Source organism: Pistacia vera, unplaced genomic scaffold (genome assembly GCF_008641045.1).
Source record: "Pistacia vera cultivar Batoury unplaced genomic scaffold, PisVer_v2 Contig218, whole genome shotgun sequence".
In the NCBI taxonomy this organism is placed as follows: Eukaryota; Viridiplantae; Streptophyta; class Magnoliopsida; order Sapindales; family Anacardiaceae; genus Pistacia; species Pistacia vera.
Genome location: NW_022196022.1, coordinates 210,020 through 230,523, shown reverse-complemented (window position 1 = coordinate 230,523; position 20,504 = coordinate 210,020). Strand labels below are relative to the sequence as shown.

General features: G+C 33.9%; 4 protein-coding genes across 4 annotated transcripts; 1 reads left to right on the top strand and 3 right to left on the bottom strand.

Moving 5' to 3' along the window:
• Positions 1-1,341: 1,341 nt before the first annotated feature.
• Positions 1,342-4,300, bottom strand: LOC116130282 (pentatricopeptide repeat-containing protein At2g30100, chloroplastic). The gene is made up of 2 exons (XM_031416037.1): positions 3,014-4,300; positions 1,342-2,417 (listed from the first exon to the last, which is right to left on the bottom strand). The coding sequence occupies exons 1-2, from the start codon at positions 3,743-3,745 to the stop codon at positions 1,644-1,646; spliced, it is 1,506 nt and encodes a 501-aa protein (XP_031271897.1). The 5' UTR covers positions 3,746-4,300; the 3' UTR covers positions 1,342-1,643.
• Positions 4,301-9,381: 5,081 nt separating this feature from the next.
• Positions 9,382-11,340, top strand: LOC116130266. Its single transcript, XM_031416019.1, has 5 exons — positions 9,382-9,857; positions 9,957-10,033; positions 10,150-10,186; positions 10,285-10,402; positions 10,537-11,340. Exons 1-5 carry the CDS (start codon positions 9,590-9,592, stop codon positions 11,144-11,146), a joined length of 1,110 nt encoding a protein of 369 aa, XP_031271879.1. The 5' UTR covers positions 9,382-9,589; the 3' UTR covers positions 11,147-11,340.
• An 845-nt stretch (positions 11,341-12,185) lies between these two features.
• Positions 12,186-14,520, bottom strand: LOC116130174 (basic leucine zipper 19-like). The gene is made up of 5 exons (XM_031415927.1): positions 14,117-14,520; positions 13,910-14,000; positions 13,678-13,804; positions 13,405-13,590; positions 12,186-12,454 (listed from the first exon to the last, which is right to left on the bottom strand). The coding sequence occupies exons 1-5, from the start codon at positions 14,518-14,520 to the stop codon at positions 12,186-12,188; spliced, it is 1,077 nt and encodes a 358-aa protein (XP_031271787.1).
• A 1,441-nt stretch (positions 14,521-15,961) lies between these two features.
• Positions 15,962-17,061, bottom strand: LOC116130173 (basic leucine zipper 34-like). The gene is made up of 4 exons (XM_031415926.1): positions 16,904-17,061; positions 16,532-16,622; positions 16,328-16,454; positions 15,962-16,164 (listed from the first exon to the last, which is right to left on the bottom strand). Exons 1-4 carry the CDS (start codon positions 17,059-17,061, stop codon positions 15,962-15,964), a joined length of 579 nt encoding a protein of 192 aa, XP_031271786.1.
• Between the last annotated feature and the right edge of the window lie 3,443 nt (positions 17,062-20,504).

Sequence of the window (20,504 nt, the reverse complement as noted above, 5' to 3'; positions counted from 1 at the left end):
GCCGAAAGGGGGTACTTATCAATCAAATTATTGATGGGTAGGTAACAAACACTATTAGATCTAAGAATAAGCTTGCAAAGATTAAATTAGGTATCTTTTTTTTTTTTTTTTCCTCCCAAAATGAGATTCTAACAGTGATTGGAGGACTAAACAATTAATTTTTCGTTGAACATTTGCACATTGTTTAACATTATTGCCACTTGCAGGTTGCAGCCATATCTAAAACAGAATATAAACCAGCTCTGGAAGGACAAAGAAAGGAGGAGCAAAGAGACAAGAAATGTAATCATGTGCTTAAGACCCCATGTGAGAGAGTTCTGAAACAGCCAATCTTCATCAGTTTTTCTTACTTGGACAGCTTGATGAATGATGATTGAGAGGGTAGAGTAGCAGACTAATTTTCACCAACTTGTGCACATGTCAAGGACTGTGGAATTAAATTTTTGCAAAGAATCTATTCAAGATATAGCAAAGGCTAGAAAGTATAAAGCATCTCATAGTTTTATCAATTTTAGTCACCAGTCATTTCAGCCTTGGGCATATTGTGTGTGGGTAATGGCCCTATGAAGCCATCACTTCAACTTGGGATCATAAGGATTTGATTTGATGGTGTTAAGTTCTTCATTGTGGGCCTCTAACTTTACTTTTGGAAGTGATATTGATGAACCAAAAAAGGCAGAGATAGGACAGAAATAGGTAAATTCTGATTACAAGGCATACCATATAAAGCTGAACGCAAAAAGAAAGATAGACCAATAATAAACAACATAATGAAAATGACTAGGAAAAACATAAAGATTAAGTTTAATGTTCATTAAAGTTTTGCTTTTTGAACAGCAAATAACATAACAAGTTGGACTTGGTAATGCTAGTTCTCCACACCAACCCTTGGATTATGGATCTAAGATTAACAGAATTATGATTCAATAGTTCAAATAGAGTAGCATTTTTCCTGCAAGTTGTTATTCTTTAATGCTTTTAGTAGCCAACTACATTTGAGGGGCAGACATGGAGCATAAGTAGGCTATTAAATCACTCAAAGCAAACCCAGAAATGTTTTGACGGTCCCTTGAGTTCAACACCACATTGGGCCACCAAATATAAACCAGCAGGAGAAGTGGGTATCTAAGAGACTGTAAATATATTGACACTGAGTCACCTGTAGAGTTGTTGTTAGTTATACTTGCCCAGCCACCTAACCTGGTACTAACCATGTGCTAAAGACTGCAATGTCAATGATGGCATATGGCATGTTTTACACATGGTAATCTCTGGTAATAAGTGAACATAGCAATTACTTGTAAACCAGTGGTAGAATTATTACCTGGGGCTTCACAGAAACACTGAAAAACATGATAATTTCAAGCTAATATAGAGAGGAAGAGAATGCTATGAGAACATAAACATAGAGCACAAATATGTTGCCATTTATATAGTGAAGTAGTATATTCCACATCATGTATACAGCAGCCACCAAATTTGAGAATATTTAGATCACCCCAGGAAGGAGACACTGCTGTTTTGAAGCCATCCATATCTATAAAAAATTCACATTAAAAAAGCTCCGGGATTGCCCTTACAAATTTTGACCTTTTGTAACAAATCTGGGATCAAGAATCTCAATGGCCGTTCATCTGAGTCACTTAAAGCATTTTTGTTATCCAGAGCTTATATTTCTTTATATACAGATATACAAGAGAAGGTCCAATTAGACTTGCATCAGATAGACGCTTGCTAAGGTTAAGATAAGCTTCGACATCCCCTGATTGTTGGATCCTTTTTCTCAGTCCCTGCAGAACAGCTACCCTGTCTAAATACTCCGGATACAAACCCAAATCAAGCATTTTAATCAGTGTTTCTGCAGCATCATTGAAATGTCCTCCTTTAATGTAACCTCTTAACAACCAGGATAAAGTTTTCTTCTTACACAGAGAGTTCATAACATCAACTCTCGTAAGCAACCGTGAAATAGCACCAGCCTCTTTTTGCAAAGCACAGATAGCCAAAACAATGTCATAAAGATCTCCATCGGCTTCTTTACCCAGAAGCTTCATTTCCCACAACTTTCTTTCAGCTTCAAGTCCACGACCAGCACAAATATACATTGCAAGAAGCCTCTCATGAACCACCCCATTAAATGAAGCACCTCCCTCTTGAATTGCCCAACTAGACAGGCGTGCCCCATCAGCTAGAAGATCTGATTGATAGTTTTCAGTAAGTCCTACATTTTCTGCATCAAGTTCAGCTATCAAACCATTCCTTGCATAACCTTTCAATTTCCGTAAAGCCTTTGCAAATTCATTTAGCTCTTTAACCACAGCTGTCATTGCAATAAGGTAGCTGTAGACCTCTGGCTTCAATCCAGATTCTCTAAGATGGATCACCATATTGACTGCCCCCCTGTAGTTTCCTTCAACCTGACAGTATAGACTTCAAGTCGTTATTCACATAAAAATTCAACGAACCATTATATCTTTGAAAATACACAATAAGATTGGAATAATTTGCTTAGCAATAAGTTTCTTAAGAATTGTGAAGTACTTGACCAATGTAATACAGTAAGAAACTAATACTAACAACATTCTTTGATGAATAATTTGTAATAACAAACAGACACTTGTGTAACAGTCACAAAGTTGAAACACAAATTTCAAATGTGCATCAAAATACATATCTATCATTTTGTTAGAAAGTAAAAAAGTACAAATACTTAGATATAAATTCATATTACAAGAGATAAAAACAACTTCAACAAAGTCAAAGAGACGACAACGACAAATTGAAATAGCAAACATATTATAACAAATTCAAGCAATAATTAGGCAAGGAAATTCAACTCAACCAATCAAATTCTAGCAATGTAACTGATGAAGAAAAGCGGGGCTCTGAGATGATGATCATGATCAATGTTAAAGATTCTGTTGCACATAAAGAAACAAACTCGAATTTTCAACAAAAGAAAACAAAACTCAATGGCCAGAATACAGATAACTAAATTAGACAAAGGGCTTACCATCATCTTCCACGCAAGATATCCAGTTGGGCCTCCTTTCTGTCCTTCTCCATTGTCCTCAGCATAACTAATTCCCCGTCTCAAGATCTCTTTCACAAACGAAATTGCTGCCTCCTTCTTCCCCACTTCCAGATACAATGAAATCACCTTCTCAATCATACTAAACCCTGGCTTCAGCCCAACACAGTCCATGTCCACAAGAAGGTCAATCACATCCCCAACCTCACGCTCCTCATCAATCAACTTCTTAACCCAACTACACATTATTGAAACCATAAGCTCCATCGTTTCTTTATCAACTCGGTTCTCTTTTTTAAGCCACTCAAAAACCTCAAGTGCACACCATGAGTCTCTCCCCTCCTGAGAGAAGTACACTAGCACTAACTGCAATTCTCTGGCTGATAAACGATCATTCATTTCCTCTAATATATCTGAGGGCTCCCTTGTCATTCTTTCTAGCTCTTCAATTGCAACAAAAAACTCTTCACTCATTTCTTCTTCATCATCACTTGTTACAAATTGGTCCAATTCGACTGATTTAAGCAACCTCAATTCTCGAAGTTTACTCAGCTTAGTGACTATAAAACAAGGATTATGGTGGTTCTTGATTCTTGTAGAAATTCTTGAAGAGGGCTTTATTGAAAAACTAAGATGAACGTAAGGAGCAAGAACTTTATACCGATGAATCGAAAAAGGAGAAAATGCAAAACCCAGTTCAGTAAATGAAGCCATCTCCTATGCTCTGATTGTAAACCAAATTCCCAATTCAAAGAAAGGAAAAAAAAGTGGAAACACAGTGTTTGGTTGCTGAGAAACTTCAAGGAAAAGAAAGAAAAAAAAATCCTGAATCTTTAAACCTAAACTCACGCAAACAGAGTCAAAATTCTAATCTTTAACTTCCAATAAAGCAAAGCTTTTATCTTTTCTCAAGTACTCTATATCAAAACTCAAAATCTAACCCTTTTCTTTTCTTTTCCTACGACTTCTCAGCGCCCAAACAGAAATTTAAAGTTTCAGGTTTTGAGAAAATAAACCCCAAACCAACTTGAACAAAGAACCCGTATTGAAAATAAAGAATAGAAGAAAGTGAAACTGACCGATTCTTGAAGTGAAACACAAGACAAAACTTTTTGTGTGATGCTCAATATCCGAAATAAATGGTTAGGATTAGGCAGTTTTGGTTCATATCAAAGGTCGTGCAATTTGCCATAGACAAAACAGTGTACTCTTTGCGAGAATGTTTTAAACGAGTTGAGACGTGTCCAAATGAAGACTACTCACCGAACTCACAATCAGCCCGTACTGACTACTGACTGACACTGCTTATTTATTTATTTATTTTTTGCTTAATTAAAAGAATTAAAAATTCCTCATCTTTGTTTGTTTACACTTTACCCCCACAAGTCTTCTACTTCATCATTAATATTCTATGAATGACTTTTTCTAAAGAATTTGGAAACGTTTTCTTTGTTTTAAAAAAACAAAACATATAATATTCAATTGCCATTATCAATTTGATGCTGGTTTTTGTATTGTGGTAGACCATTACAATCATACATTCCAAATCTTTCAAAACTCCATCTTTATACTATTTTGTATGATATTATCGTGTTATTTAATCATCTCGTTTCACCATTTACACGTTAATGGCATTTGGGATAACATAATAATATTTCCGTTCTATCGAAGATTTTCTTTGTGAAAACCACATCAAATAATAAGGGGAATAAGTAGTACCAACTAATATATTTGTATTTTGGAAAGAGCGAACGACTTTTTCCCACCCAAGGTTTGCCTTCATGACATTTTTTCACTCAAAAAGTTTCAAAATACCACTTTCTTACCTAAAGTTTATATTTTGTTTACTATCTAGAATACACTTTCTGATCCGATGGCCAACAGAGAGAAAAATCAATCCAGGCTATGTGGAGCTTTTGAATAGGGAATGTTAGTGAGTCTTTTGGTAGTGACAAATTGGATTTTGGTGGTCGGGATCGGTCAAAATCTGACTTAGGAGTGGCGACTATGCGTTACACAAATCGCTCGATTATTGGCGATTGTCGGGAGCAAGGTTTGAGGGGTTTTGGTGAGTGATGATTAAGGAAGAGAATGATGGTGACAGGGGCAGATCCAGCCCACTTTTTGCCCACCCTCAAATTTTTTTTTAAATACTAATAATTATTTTTTTGAATTTTGGTCACCCCTAAAAAAATTTTCTGGATCTGCTATTGGATGGTGGTGTGGGGTCGCAAATGTCTGAATCGGCTAGTGATTGGTCGAACTATAAACTTTGGGTGGAAATTGGTATTTTGAAACTTTTTTTTTTTTCGTGCGAAAGTGTCATTGAGGCAACCTTGGGTGGGAAAAACTCATTTACTTTTTTGGAAAAGAGTATGCTATAGCCACCGACGGTAGTGCATCGAATTTGTACACCCAATGACGTGACAAACCTGACTTGATTAATTTAGTTTAAAATTCATCAACGGTTAGGATTTTGCTATGTCATTCGATCCTAAATTCGGTGCACTACCGTCGGTGACTGTATTATTTTCCTTTGAAAAATTGGTGAGTGTTTTTGGCTATGAACAATATCTAAGAGGAGTTTACATACTCAATTGGACCAGGCCTTTCTTTGTGGCTCCGTAATCGACTGCTGAGACTAAATTACGGGCCTTTCTTTGTGGTCATCTGAGCCCAAAACTAACCTCTTTTCCTGCCCATGTTAAATGCTGGCCTAGGCCAGGCCCATGTATGTATGTACCTATGTATGTATGTATGTATGAGTAACAAGCATACACATATATCATGCATTAACATGATGTATTGATCATGCAATGATAATATATTCTATAGATGATGTGGGCAAAAAATATAAAATGGAGGAGAGAAGGATATCAAGTGTGACAGATAGAAAAAGGACAAACATGCTCATTCTTGGAATAGTGGTTTGATCCGCATAAATAGGGTTACGTATTCTCATGCAATAATATATTAATTACATTTGTTTTGGTGGAATTAATTAAAGGCCAAGAGTTGACCTTATAATATTCGACCTTCTCAATTCTCAATCACCCACAACAAAACAAACCATTTAGGTTACAAAATTCTTCTTCACATGCAAGGACTTGACACACCACACCCCCTTTGATAACTACAAATGGCCTAATTCTCTCTACTCTTGGCTCACCATATATAATTTTATTTGCATTATTAAAGTAATTATTTATTTTTTAAAAATATTGATAACTATCAAGGATCGACAACCTCTTTCTTTGATAAGGATGATCGGTCACTATCTGTTATGGTTTATATGTGTAGGGTTAGGATTAGGAGCTGAACGAGTATTTCTTCGGTAAAGACTTTAATAAATCAAATTTCTTGTTTAGATGACATACTCAAAACTTAATAAATTGTTATTCTTTGAATGATAAATCCATTAAGCTTCTTTATTTCTTTAAAAAACTCGTATGAATATCAGATACAGAAGCAACAAGATCTCTATGCCAATTTAATAGTTCTATACCATGAATCCTGAATGGAACTAATTAATTAACTCTTTGTACTTAATTTTCTTATATAAGAATTAATGTAGTCATATAGTGAATCTGTTGTATATGGATCATACTTTGCATGACCTTAACGGATTATTGGCTTACACTGAAGCATTCTTCGGTGAGTGGACGAAGGCGAGGGGCCAACGCCCCCTTTACGGTAAGTCCAATTAGTAATTAGTAATTAGGTTTAGAATTAATTTACAAATATTTGGGTCTGAGTTGAGTTAGATCAAGTAAGCGCAAATGGGGTTAGGTTTACCATTATATATATTTTATAATAATGAAAAACCTAAAATGAGAAATAGAGAGTAAGCGTGGACTGTCGATACTTTAAGATGATTGTATTATGTAGATTTCTGAAACTCAATAAAATTACTCTATTTGAATGTTAGACGTAGTTTCTTTATTGGAATGAATTAGGGTAAATCAATTGTCTTCTCTTTACTTTTCTGCTTTATTATTGTGTGTGTTTTTGCTATGGTTTCAACAGAATCCACTTTGAAATTGAACTGAAATTATTTGTGAGACTTGAGATTGAGAGAGAGAGATCATCGTTTTAAGATTTATTTAGCCCTCTATGAGCTCTCCATATAATTTTATAGTGATGATCATACAACAAAAAAGGTTTTTAGCTACGAATTTTTTTGTTGCTAAAAACCTAGAAATTGTTGTGGTATACGTTTAGCGACGAAAAAAAATTGTCGCTATGATCGTCGCGGTAGGTATGTCGCGCTTGATTTTAGGTGACAATTTGTTAAAATTCGTCGCTAAATTTGGCGACAAACCAAAAAATTGTCGCCTATATCATTTTCGTCGCTAAAACTAATTACTGGTGAAATATTAAATGTCGTCACCTAAAGTTAATAGCGGCGTACTTTCTATTGTGTAACCTACACTATATAGTGACGAGATGTGTGTTTGTGCCGCCTAACGTACACCACAACAAAATGTAAATTTTCTGATTCGCTGCTGGCTAATATTATCAAACAGTCCAACAGATAATAAGCTTCACATAATCACATTATATATGGTATTACTTATTTCTCAAGCACTAATTAATTAACTGACGATGAACTGAGGACAAGCACGAGAAAGCCTGATGATCAGGTCAAATATAATAAATTTAATACATGTTAAGATTCCTATATATATGTATATGCATGTCATGGTATTCTATAATCGAGAACACTTGCATTGAGCATCTATGATATATTTGTGTAATATGCTCTCTCTATGATATATTTCTGTCAATTTTTTTTGATCTACTTGGTCTTCGATCGAGGATGGAATTTGTCATAAACAATACTAAATAATTTTTGCTATTTAAGTCATCTTATTGTAGAATTAAAATCTCAAATGTCGCAATCCTTCATGATATCATCTTTAGCAACTCAGTTTGTATTATTTTAATATATTTACATCTAGATTTTTTCAGCCACAATTTGTGTATATATAATGCTTAGTTTTTTTATCACTGTCTTGTACATCAAGTACTTCAATGCTATACAGGATTTTTTTCATGGATGATGCAGAAACACTTCAAAAATGTTTCAAATTTTGAGCTACTTAGCTTGTCTTTTGCCACAGGAATCTCTATATATACCTTTGAGGACTAAAGGCGTCCAGTGTTAGTATATTTTGTTAATTTATTCTTGATCTTCTCTTGTTGGTGTAATCCTTTTGACAGTACATATATATGTTGGAGAGTAAGCTTCATAATTTATTTTAAAACTTGAGAACAAGAGTCTACGAGATTATTATCTGCTGTATGGCACAGAACAACCGGCTCGAATCATATAGAACATCGTGAATTTTTGTGCTTACAGAGAATCAAAAGAGTGACGTCCGTAGGATAAGGAAAGAGCATTGAATCCAACGCATGTCAGGAAAAAATTATTAGATATATAAATAAAGTCCACAAGAGGTTGAAAGGAATCTCTGAGAAGGCCAAAAAAAAGTTTTATAATATAATATATATATTAGGTGTGTGTTCATATGGGGAAGAGGCAAAGAGACAAATCCGTGAGCGCCGACAGCAAGAATCATCAGCACAGTCTTCCCCACGCCTCGCCCAATCAATATATCTTCCATTCACATTTCTAGGTTTCATCTAATTCAGTTTTTGTGTTCCCCAGTTTCCCAAATAGTGCCCAGGAAAGGAAATAACGAGTTCATTTGAAAACTTATTGGTGGGTTTAAATTTTCATTTGAAGTTTGGGAAGAAAAAATTGTGGGAATTACTTAAGAGTTCTTGAGTTTGAATCACAACGACCACTAATAAGAGATAATTATTAGAGATTTATCTGACCATTAACTTTAGGGTCTCAGAGGATTCGTTAAGATGCGTGTAAACTGATTTAGACATCCCGACACAAAAAAAAAATAAAAATTGTGGGAACGTTAATTATAATCTTATTGACGTATTAGTTGGCTCATTAAAGTTACATGTAGTATATATGTTTTTATATCCAGGAGCTTGGCAATGTCTGGGTGTTGTATTGCTCTTGGATTTATCATTTTGTGCATGTTTTGCCTTTTCGCTAACTTAATTATAATTATTTCAAACCTCTCCACCACCCCAATTAAGTAATTATTAAACAACTAGTTAGTGACTCATTCATGCATGTTATCAAATGTATATATGTGTACATGCATCCATATACATCCTTGGATATTGGTGTATCTCAAATTCTCCCATTTATCACTGAATCATCATCTGTTGTTAAAATTTTTTATTCAATATTTCAAACCATGTGCTATGACTTTTAAGAGTTAGGGCAATTGTCATTTGGCATGAGCTTATCTTCTTTAGTTGTGGAAAATTTTGCTCTATATGAACCCTTTGGAGCTATGTAAGCATTTTTGTCTTTGAGGTTAAAGAGGGAGAAAGAAAAGACAGGGAAGGAATTATCAACATCCTGCACAAATCCATGATGTTTAAGTATTGTTTATTAGAGTCAATCACTTCTAATGAAGCGTATCATTTTCTTTCTTAAACCTTTCAGACCTAGAAAAAAGAGACATGAGAGAAAGTTTGCTTAAGGATGATGGCTTGAAGATGAATTTTCTGGACAGAGATGAGCTCGATGACGAAGGCGAAGACGAGAGCAAGACTAAAATTAGTACAAGCTCAAACAACAGTGTAGTTGAAGAAGGTGATCAAAAGAAGACCAGCAGCTCTAGTACTGGGGTGCGCCCATATGCAAGATCCAGGGTGCCGAGGCTTAGATGGACACCTGAGCTTCATCTTTGTTTTGTTCAAGCTATAGAGAGACTAGGAGGTCAAGAAAGTAAGATAAACACTTTTTACTTTTTTCTAGTAAATCATTTGTTCAGTTTGTTAAATTTGCTGGTTCATGTTTTCTAAACTTGATTTATTTTTGGTGTAGGAGCAACCCCTAAACTGGTTTTGCAACTAATGAACGTCAAGGGACTTAGTATTGCTCATGTCAAGAGTCATTTGCAGGCAAGATTAACCTCTCTTAATTCTGAACTCCTTTTTTTTTTTTCTTTCTTTCTTCTTTTTTTTTTTTTTTTTAAATAATCTTAATTTTAATCGTAATTTTTGGTATATGGGAATAGATGCACCGGAGCAAGAAGATTGATGACCAGGGTAGAGGTAAACACAGCTACACAATCATGGAATTTGAAAATTAGGGTTTATCTGGTCGTCTAGAAGTGTCTCTAATCTTTGGAAATGCTGTCTTTCATAAACAGTGAACTCTAGAGGGCATATTATGGGGACTGATCATCCAGATCAATTTTCTCACAATCTTTGGCACTATCCCATGCTTCAGAATATCGATCAAAGGGTCAGACGTTCCAATAACATCAGGTAATGAATTATGAAACTATATGAATATGAATTCTTGTTTCATCAACTTCAGCATATTAAACACTCTGGATAGCGCTTAAACATCATTCAATTTATCTCTGATCTCTCTATGAACTAATGTTCATGTGGCATAGTGATGATGCTTCTTGGAATGGCCAAGGGAACTGGTTGCTCAGGCCACATATGACTACTGAAATGTATATTAGAAGAGGAGGTAATTGCTTTCAAGGCATGAATATCTCTGGAGGTGTTGGTTCAAACCAAGTAAGGAATGAAGCTCTCTACATTAATGAAAATTTTCCGTTCACTGAACCAAGCATCAGGAGAACACGGGGACTCCCTGAAGATTTTCAATTATCGTACGATCGCAACTTCATCCACACAAGGTCGAGCATATGCAACGGGATAGAAGAAAGAATAAAATGCTTTAACTATCCCATTACTAGCTCAGACACAAAGTGGAGAACTAAGGGAGAAGATGAGAAAAACACAACAAAACGAATAGCACAAAATCATCAAGATGATCTTGATTTGAGCCTTTCACTGGGCTCAAAATTAAGAGAAGATAAGGGAAAGCTGTACTGGGGTGAAGAAGAAGTGGAAAACAATTTGCATCTTTCTTTGTCTTCCCCACCTTCAAAGAGGGAAGTGTTTTCTACAAATCTGAGAAAGTGTGGGAGATTGAAAGAAGACTGTGATACCATAAATCCAAAATTGGCGAGTACTCTGGATCTGACTATATGAATTACAGAATTCTTAGTGAGATCTTGTTGGTACTTGTACAATTAAGAGGATAATCTTAAGATCATTGTTATGTAGTGGGAATGGGAGGTAAAATCAATAACTCTATGATCCCTTTCTCTTTTGAAATTAAACCATCTTTTAATTAGTTAAAATATGTTCATCTCACTCTCAACTCTTGCTTGAGCTTTCCTTCACTTGATTTATACTGCCAACCCATATCCTCGAATTTTGAACTAACTGTTTGTTTTTTCATGGAAAGTCTATTTCTATTGAATAAGACATAACTACCATATAGCTATTATATGTTATAATGTCCAGCCAATCGATCTCACTCTCATTTTTCTCATAAATCTATATTTTAGGAGTTTCAAAGTTGATAATTGATCGAGAGAGTTATATATATATTATTATCTATTATTGGTAAGCGAGTAGTGATCATTGGGAAAAAAAACTATAGCTTGTAATTTCTAGAATACCAACAACAGTAGCATATCTATTCCCAAGAATGAAGCTATATAGCTCTTGCTTAAAAACCTAAACTACTGGAAATGTACAAGATTTTTAATTCTCCAATTACACGTTCAATCGATCAAAAGGAAATACATATTTATAATTTTGTTCTGTTCTCTTTGCTTATTGATTTTCTCATTAGATTCATATGCCTATAGCTAGCCAAGTCGTAACTAAGTCAAAATGAAAGAAAATGAACGATCTATTGTTTGATTCAAAAGCCTAGATTTTTTGGTGGCTCAAAGAAACTTAAGGTTCCCAATACAAGACAGGCTCCGAAATATATATATAATTAATTAATAATCCTATGTTATATATTAAACTTTTTCATGCACCAGACAACACAGTCCAGGACCCAAAACACAGCAGACATACTACATACTGTTTAGATCATTATTCATGCATGCAGAACACTAAACATGCAACAAGCAACTGATCGAAAAGGAAATTAAACATAAGGGTTTACGCCGCAAGAGAATTTTAAACCTTAATGATTTTGATGGATGATACGATCAACCCATTAAGAGGATTAAAAATTTTGGCCGACATTCAAGCTATGGATCTGCTCTATTCCACCCAAGTTTAAGTTGATATCCTCTTTCGGTGGAGGCTGAGGTTGACTCGGCATCTGCACCGGCAGTCCAAGTTCCCAACCAGGCATCATCAGCATCTGTCCAGAGTTTTGCGGTTGCATCAGGTTCATGTTAAGCCAGTCAACCCCTGTTGTTTCGGCTGCTAGTTTCTTCAATTTGAGTTGTTTCACCCCATTCATTTCTTCTGTATTCTCTCCATATTGGCCTACCAAAAATATATAATAATTTGAGATTACATTAAAAGTGCACGTCATAAATTACGTAAGCACGTAATCCATATAGTCTGATAACACGGTGACGTATTATGAACTTAGAATCTAGATTGAAGAGCCATTAATTTCAAGTCTAGGTTAAAACATGCATGCAAGAGGACAAAGAAAATTAAGTAACGGTTGGAAGAAGCCACTCTTTTCTTTGCCACGTGGCTTACTACAAAGTTTGACTCTTTGACCATATGAAATTTCCTTGAGGCCATCGCCCATCAGTTACATGAGGTATCCACTACAACTACCATTTGATAGAAGAATCCTAGAAACAATTAATAAACCAAAGTTTATTCTCTCAATTTTGGCTTAATTTCTTTACAATATAAATTAAATTTTACTTGATTTTATTTTACAAATGTAATTATATTTCTTCTTTTCAATTTTTTTACATACTTGATCACTATTTTTTTTATTTTTTATTTTCGGCCGACAACAAATTGATCTAATTTTAATTTAAAATTTAGTTTCTTTACTTATTTCTTAATTACTACACTAGAATACTTGTCCCATCTAATTAGGGTAAATTTTTGCATTTAAATTTAATATACATGAAATAAACTACTTTTTGAACTACAAAAAACGCGCGTGAAACCGTTATTATTTAAACTAAAAATCCCATTAAATTCATTCATGGACGGTGATCACGTCGACTTTTTAATCATATGTATAATAAAAGAGAAGTAAATTAACAAATTCATGAATTGCATAGAAAAATTAAGAGAACTAAAGAATTAATTATCTAAACCCTAAAATTACCCCCAGAAAAAAAAAAAAAAAAATCTAAGGAAGAGAGCAAATTAAGCTAATTGTTCAAAGGATTGATCAAGAAATTGGCATAACCTAGATGGATAATTAGTATGATGAACTGAATAATTAATGATAGATTTACCTTGGTTTGAGTTTATAAAAAACATCGTTTCTAGTCCAGATCGATTTATGCCGGGCATGGCCATTTCATTCATCCCCGCAGACTGCCAAAAGGGCATCCTATTTTGTGCTTTCATTCTCTCCTGCAGTTGAGTCAGGTGAAGTTGCCTCAGTCTGGTAACTTCTGCTTTGTTCTCTTCAATTTCAACTGAAAAAAAAAAACAGTTTATCATTTGATTTTGAGACCACACACACACATACAAAAGAGTGAGTCTTTAATTCAATTGTTGATTACCATCTCTGAGCATGTTGTTGTTTCTGTAAGTGGCCATACATTGATTCAATCTCTCTTGCTCTATTTCTAACCTTCGTTGATGGTTTTTATAAATTTCCACCTGCGGATTGAGCACGCATATCTGAGCCTGTGAATATAAAATAGAAAGAGATGAAGTTAACATGGTTAATAATTTAAAACTTTAATAGATTCAATAAAATCTATAATTATAGACAAAGGTATATATGGTTACCTCTAAAAATTTCACCTTCCTTTCCATATCAGTAAGGTACTGAAGCTTCCTCAATCTAGATTTCTGGGCAGAGACCCGGTTTGAAATAATCCTTCAAAAACAAAACATGAAATGAAAATTCTTGAATATTCATTAAGACTTACATAACATCACAACTTTTTTACGTGAAAATCAAAGAAAGAGAGATAACAAGGGGTGAATTATCACCTTCTAAGCCTCTTTGGGTCCATGTTAGGGTCAATGTTACGATACAAGCGAGTGAGGGCAGCACTCCCTGGCTGAGTTTTTTTGGCAGAATTAATATTATCACCACTAGGCATCGGATTCTTATCAGACGGTGGAGATGGGTTCTGGCTTTTTTTGTAATTAAGATCATTTACCATTGGTAAAATAGTAGTTTTAGGATCAAAATGTGAAAAATAGGACTTAGTGCCACCACTGCTACTGGCCCCACTGCCACCATGGTTCATGAAGTAGGGTTTTTTCCAAACTTGAAATGAACCAGGAGTTGAAGCCATCACAGAAAAGGGAGAACTTTTACTGGCAGTCCTTTTAGGGCAGCATGGTGGCAATCCCTTCTCATTATATTGTAATTTGTTCATGCCTTCCATGTATTTATCACCTGCAAAATAGGAAAAAATAAGCGAGGCACTACTAAAAGTACCAAAGAAAAACTGAAAACCTTACCAAGAAAAAGATAATACTAACCCTAAAATGCTGTAATATTAATGGAAATAACCTGAGTTTAATATGCTTGTTTAGACCTATATTTATACAGAGAATCACAGTCAAATTTCTTAAATATGAACTGCATCTGGGCAAGGATTATATCTTTAAAACGACATTATTTTATCAAACCCCAGCTTGAATCACAAAATTACCATTTCAAATTCATGCTTATCTCTTGAACAAGGTAATTAAGACAAACTACTATATGGGAAAAATGATAGCTGTCGCTTATTCAATGTAAAATTTAATTGAATGCACGAGAAAGACACAAGAGTCTTTAAACTGAATATTAGCCATCTATGGAACCTTAATCATGATGGTACAGTCAATGAGTCAGCTTAATTGTGCCACGTGGACTGCCTCACCACACTCTTAATTAATTGATTTACTCTTAAGGGCATCTACACTAATGAAGTGTCATACATTTTTACTCTTATAAGTTAATTTCTATCAATGATCCATAAAAATAAGAACCAAAAGAAAAAAAATCTTCAAGGAAGTATGTCTACTCCATAAATACAAAAGTAAAAGATGTTGTATATTATTATGGTTAATACATATGTTTAATTAAATTAATCTACAATCAGATCGATTAATATGTCATTTTAGTTACGTATTTTGTCGATTAGTATTACTATTAATGATTTGATGAAATATGCTTCAATTAAAAACTTTGTTCCCAGTCTAGTGTGCAAACACAATTAATGAATGATAATATCTGTGTCCCCTTTTGATGGCATCATTTTTTTTTTTTTTTTTTTTTTTTTTTGTACTATACTTTATATATTTTCTTTATGGTGTTGATCAAATATTGAGAAAGGAGAATTGAAGATTTGAGTTAGAGGTACCTTCAAATCTTTTATGTTTTTGAGGGTTTTTACTTTCTTCGAAAAACATTGTCAAGTATGTCATGTAGTGTGTATTAGATCGAATAATGTTTCAATTAATATTGTGAAATTAATTGTTGCTGCATTTGGTTTTTGAGCAAATTTAGGGAACAATAAATGTGTATATAAACTATAAAGGCGAGAGGCAATTGGATTGGAGAGATATATAAGATTAAACTGAAGAGAACGAACAATAGCAATTAATATTCAATGGCAATGTCGAAGGAAACTCATCACTTTATTAATCTCCTTTCTGTAAGGCACTCTAAAGAGAGCGAACAATAGCAATTAAGAGACAAAATCAACGAAAGCCCACAACCTTACAGAAAAGAAAAAGAAAGATAAAATGGGAGATATATATATATCTCAAGAGCAAGTACTAGATTATGCTAGAAAAATATTATTGAACTTATGAAGATTGAGAGGGTTCGATCCTTCAAATCTGTCCCGGTGCAAATGGATTCATGTTCTGGTTAAACATCTGTGGCGACATTGAAGAATGAGGTTCCTGGAATAGATTAAATTCTAGTGTGCAATTCTGATCTGCAGGTTTGGCTTTGACCAGTCCTGCAGCCTCTTCTTGCTGTTTGAAGAGCTGCTTGAATATCTCACTCTCCCCCTTCAGTTCCTCATATTGAGCTGCATAAATAATTATAAATAAATGTATCATTGTTTCATTTCTTTAATGGCAGTCTTAATACGTGTTAAAGAGTGCTCACATATTAAATTAACATGCAAGAAGCCAAATTTTTTAATTAAAAATTCATATTTTTATAGTCTTAGCATATGGAAGAGAATTAACCTTCTTTGAATGTACATTCATTGGATATGGCATTAAGTTTTTCCTTCATAAAAACATTTTCTGCTCGAAGCAACGAGTTCTGACGACGAAAATATTTGATCCTGGGAGAAGTAATCACTACTTCTGCCTTCACAGACAATGATTAAAATTAATTAAGAGAGCTTCTGGTGAAAAGATAGATCGATGTTGGTTTAATTTGGTTACCTGGAGAGCCTTCACTTCTGTTTCGAGTTGCAGGATATAATGGAGCTGCTTAAGTCTATATTTCTGCGAATATTGCCTGCTTGCAAGAATTCTGTGTCATAAAGAAAGTAAAATGAGTCAAGAAAATAAGGAAAAAAAACATTGAAGAAAATATTACACGAATATAATCATGCATGAATTATAAAATGAAAATTCATGCACTTTATTTAATATATATCCTAAAATGTCGAAACCATCTATAGAAACACTGCTGAAAAAATTGAAAAAATGGTAGATGAGGCGCAGGTTGAGCAAAATCATGCGGCCTCGTTTGAAAATTTGAAAAAAAAAAATTGGTTAATCTAGACAAAAGTGAAAGGTAAATTAATCCACCGTTTCTGCTTCTTGTCTTGGAGATCAGCAGCCAGAGTGGTTGACAGATTCTCAGAGGACGTTATTTCTCTGTTAGCGCCGCCGTTATTCCCACTAATGGATAGTGAAATTGGGAGAGGAGGCAGCCCATGGACACCTCTCTTATAAGCACCCTCCATTTTTTTTTCTTTTCTCCTGCAAAAAGAGAAATGAATCACACACAAACTCATTCATAAACATTATAAAACTTGTATTAATCCCTTTTTGTTAGTATTATACGTACTAACACTGACGACAGATCGAGGAAGAAATGAGAATGGAGAAGAGCAAGTGATGACTTCGTTCAACTCAACTCCCTCATTTTATAGAAGGAAAATTCTACCATCCATGCATTTGGAGACTCTTGTATATAATTCCATATATGGCGAAGCCTGACAAATGCCAATCTCTAAATGTGTACATATTATTTTGTATATGACAATACCCAAACTATCCAAGAATGCATGGCGAAGATTGATTTTGGCGTATTTTTATGGGGATTTTTTAGTCTTAATAGTTAATACTAATCCTAATTTTACTATTCTTATAGAGATTTATTCATGTAAGTGGAGCATTAAACGTGATTAACAGCATTCAATTTAGAATTTGTCAGTTATAGAATGAAAATAATGCAGTAGGAAAGCGTCATTATCCTGCATTCTGGAAACTCAAATGGGAAGATATGAAATGTATTTGAGTTCTGTAACTATCCATAATGCTGGAATTGACAACCATTCCAACAATAAGGGGTTCGTCTATAAGGGGCGACGCAAATGGGGTTCCCCTTAGTGGTTTTGACTTATACCATAAATAGCCGTTGTAGGATTTGTTTTAAGGAATAAAACTCTTAAACAGGGTTTGGTTTAGCAATACGAATCCTAGTAGTTTAAAGTTTTTCTTTATAAACCTAATATTGAAATAATATTGGTTTTATTGGGCATAGCTCGGAATTAGATGAATCAAGATAAATTACGTGTGTTATTTTTCTTTACTATTTCGTTATTTGTATGTAATTAATTTTAGTTTGATTCAAATTAAATACTCTCTAACTCGTTTCACATAAATCGTTCCATATATGTTTCTTAATTATTAAACAAATGTGTTTTATAATCTTCATTAATTCCACAATGTATATATATATATCACTAACTATGTGGTTTTGTAAAGGATGCTGCGGATTTCCTACTCCAAATTATTGAAATGAAATTAAAGTTTGGGTAATACATGGTAACTTAATTTCTTGTAATTACTGTCGATGCCTCTAGTAAACCAAAGTTATCGTTTAATAGCTATTTTGATTCAATCTCTACTATACAAAACAAAAATTGAAGATTTACTACGGATTGGAAGTATGGATCTAATTAAAAAAAAAAAAAAATTATGTTTCGCAATTTCATAATCCAAAATTTGAAATCCCTACCCTCACCAAGAAATAGAATTGACTAATCTTAAAGCAAAAGGTCGAGAAACTCAACACCACTATTCTTGAACAACTCAAAGCCGAGCCTTTCCTTCGCACTATTATGGATATGAAACCCAATGGATTCCAACCATAGCACCCAATGGATTTCAACCATAGCACGTGCTTTCATAAAATCGTACAATTCTCTCAACCTAAATCAAGCAGGTTTTATATGAAAAAATGATATTCAATATGGGTATAAGAAGCAGTATTCTTATATATATATATATATATATATAAAAGAAAAAAAAAATAGAGAAATCAGAACATATAAGAAAAATGTGATACAATAATATGGAGTTTACAATGTGCGTATACCAAAAAATTCGGTTATTCAGCAAGATTTAGGTATGTAGATAAATGTTAAACATGATTCATTGGTAAAATTGATTGTTTAGTTTAGTTTATTATAAACAATTAGTTTAATATGATACAATTTTTTTACATAAATTTGTAACACGTTTTCTTAACCTTTGATTTTGGGTTTGAATCAAAAGTTAAGAGTTAGTTATTTTTTATGTTAATTAAGTAATTTCTAAGTAATTAGATTACCATAAATAAATGGTTAAAGAATTTGTCATAAATTTGTATAAAAAAAAAAAAAAATGTGTTGCAATTATAACTTGACCTTATTATAAATATTGTGTAATCAATAATTAATTAAAGATATTGAGGTAACATTATCAATTTTACTGGGTTATTAAGATGGTTTTGACAAATTGGATGTAATGTGGATAAACGTATGGTCTTAAGTTTGATCTCCATTTGAGCGGAACATAATGATAATCGTATTGACAAAGGTGTTCAGATCAGCTTATATGCACCTTGATTAATCTTCAGAGGAAATTATCTCACAGCAATAGTGATGGCAATGGGCCGGGCCAGGATCGGGTATCTCTTGGCCCAGGCCCAAGCCCAACCTCATGACAAAGGCCCAAGTGCGGCCCGAACTCATCATGAGTATGACAGATAAAGCCCAAGCTCGGCCCGACAAGCTTTTTGTAACCTTAGGCCTGACCCAAACCTGCCCATTTTTATAATGCGAATTTTTAAATATTAATAAATTTCAATTTTTTTTATATTTTTAATTCTAGAAACAATTTTTAGATATTAATTTATCTTTTAATACTCACCAAATATATAAATAATTTTCCATAAAGTGCATCCATCCATCCATGTAGGGTTTGGGAAAAATGGGTATATATATATGTAGGATAATCTTGTAATTAAATATATAGTATAAAGGTAATTTAGTATAATTAATATTAAAATTGTCGGGCCGGGCTGGAAGACATACCCAAACCTGGCTCGTACCTGAGGTTGGGCCTTAAAATCAGACTCAGGCCCAAGCCCAAGTCCACGAACATCGGATAAAGCTCAACCTTTTCAGGACGGGCCGGTTCGGGTACCTAGAAACCTAGTTAGTAAAAATGCGTATTATACGCGAATTATAAGGACAGCCGTATAATTCGCGTATAAAACTCATGTATACGTATTTTGTAAAATCTGTCGTATAATTCGCGTATAATAAGGTTTCTCGTATAATTCGCGAATTTTTGAAATAAAAAAAAAATAAAATCTCACACCCCCAAAACGACGTCGTTTTGGTGGGTTTATACAAAAAATTAAAACAGATCTGGTTCAGTCCTTCTTCTTCAGTTCTTTGGTAGTGAGCAATGCGCCCCAAACAACTATCAAATTCACCTTGAAAATGAACAAATCCATGAAAACATTAAACTAATAGTGAGAGAGGCCATGAAAACATTAAACTAATAGTGAGAGAGGGAAAACAAGAATGAAGAGAAAGAAGAAAATAAATTAGAAGAGGTGGCCCTGCTGGAGTTCGTAGTGGTTTCGAAAGATGATGAAGGTGGGGTGCTAGGGTTGTTAGATTTTGGGGATGAGGGAAGGTGCGTAGCAGGTGTGAATTATGAAAGAATATTGGGGGTGGAGGATTTTCTGGCGGTGGGGTGTGGGAGAAGGATAAAAGGGGTTGGGGCAATTTTTTTTTTTTTATATTTTTTTAAAAAAAATTTTTCTTAATTATTAAAAATGTTTATTTATTAATTTATACATTTTATTTTATTTTATTTTTATAAAACTTGACTTTTCTTTTATTTA

Excerpts from the sequence above, each read along its gene's own strand:
- LOC116130266 (XM_031416019.1), top strand. The coding sequence starts at position 9,590 with ATGAGAGAAAGTTTGCTTAAGGATGATGGCTTGAAGATGAATTTTCTG. Across the intron at positions 10,034-10,149 it reads ATGTCAAGAGTCATTTGCAG|ATGCACCGGAGCAAGAAGAT; the intron begins GCAAGATTAACC and ends ATATGGGAATAG. Across the intron at positions 10,403-10,536 it reads AGACGTTCCAATAACATCAG|TGATGATGCTTCTTGGAATG; the intron begins GTAATGAATTAT and ends CATGTGGCATAG.
- LOC116130174 (XM_031415927.1), bottom strand. The coding sequence starts at position 14,520 with ATGGAAGGCATGAACAAATTACAATATAATGAGAAGGGATTGCCACCA. Across the intron at positions 13,805-13,909 it reads GGAAGGTGAAATTTTTAGAG|GCTCAGATATGCGTGCTCAA; the intron begins GTAACCATATAT and ends TTATATTCACAG. Across the intron at positions 12,455-13,404 it reads TTTTATAAACTCAAACCAAG|GCCAATATGGAGAGAATACA; the intron begins GTAAATCTATCA and ends TATTTTTGGTAG.
- LOC116130282 (XM_031416037.1), bottom strand. The coding sequence starts at position 3,745 with ATGGCTTCATTTACTGAACTGGGTTTTGCATTTTCTCCTTTTTCGATT. Across the intron at positions 2,418-3,013 it reads ATCTTGCGTGGAAGATGATG|GTTGAAGGAAACTACAGGGG; the intron begins GTAAGCCCTTTG and ends CTATACTGTCAG.
- LOC116130173 (XM_031415926.1), bottom strand. The coding sequence starts at position 17,061 with ATGGAGGGTGCTTATAAGAGAGGTGTCCATGGGCTGCCTCCTCTCCCA. Across the intron at positions 16,623-16,903 it reads CAAGACAAGAAGCAGAAACG|AATTCTTGCAAGCAGGCAAT; the intron begins GTGGATTAATTT and ends TTTATGACACAG. Across the intron at positions 16,455-16,531 it reads CAGAAGTGAAGGCTCTCCAG|GCAGAAGTAGTGATTACTTC; the intron begins GTAACCAAATTA and ends TTGTCTGTGAAG.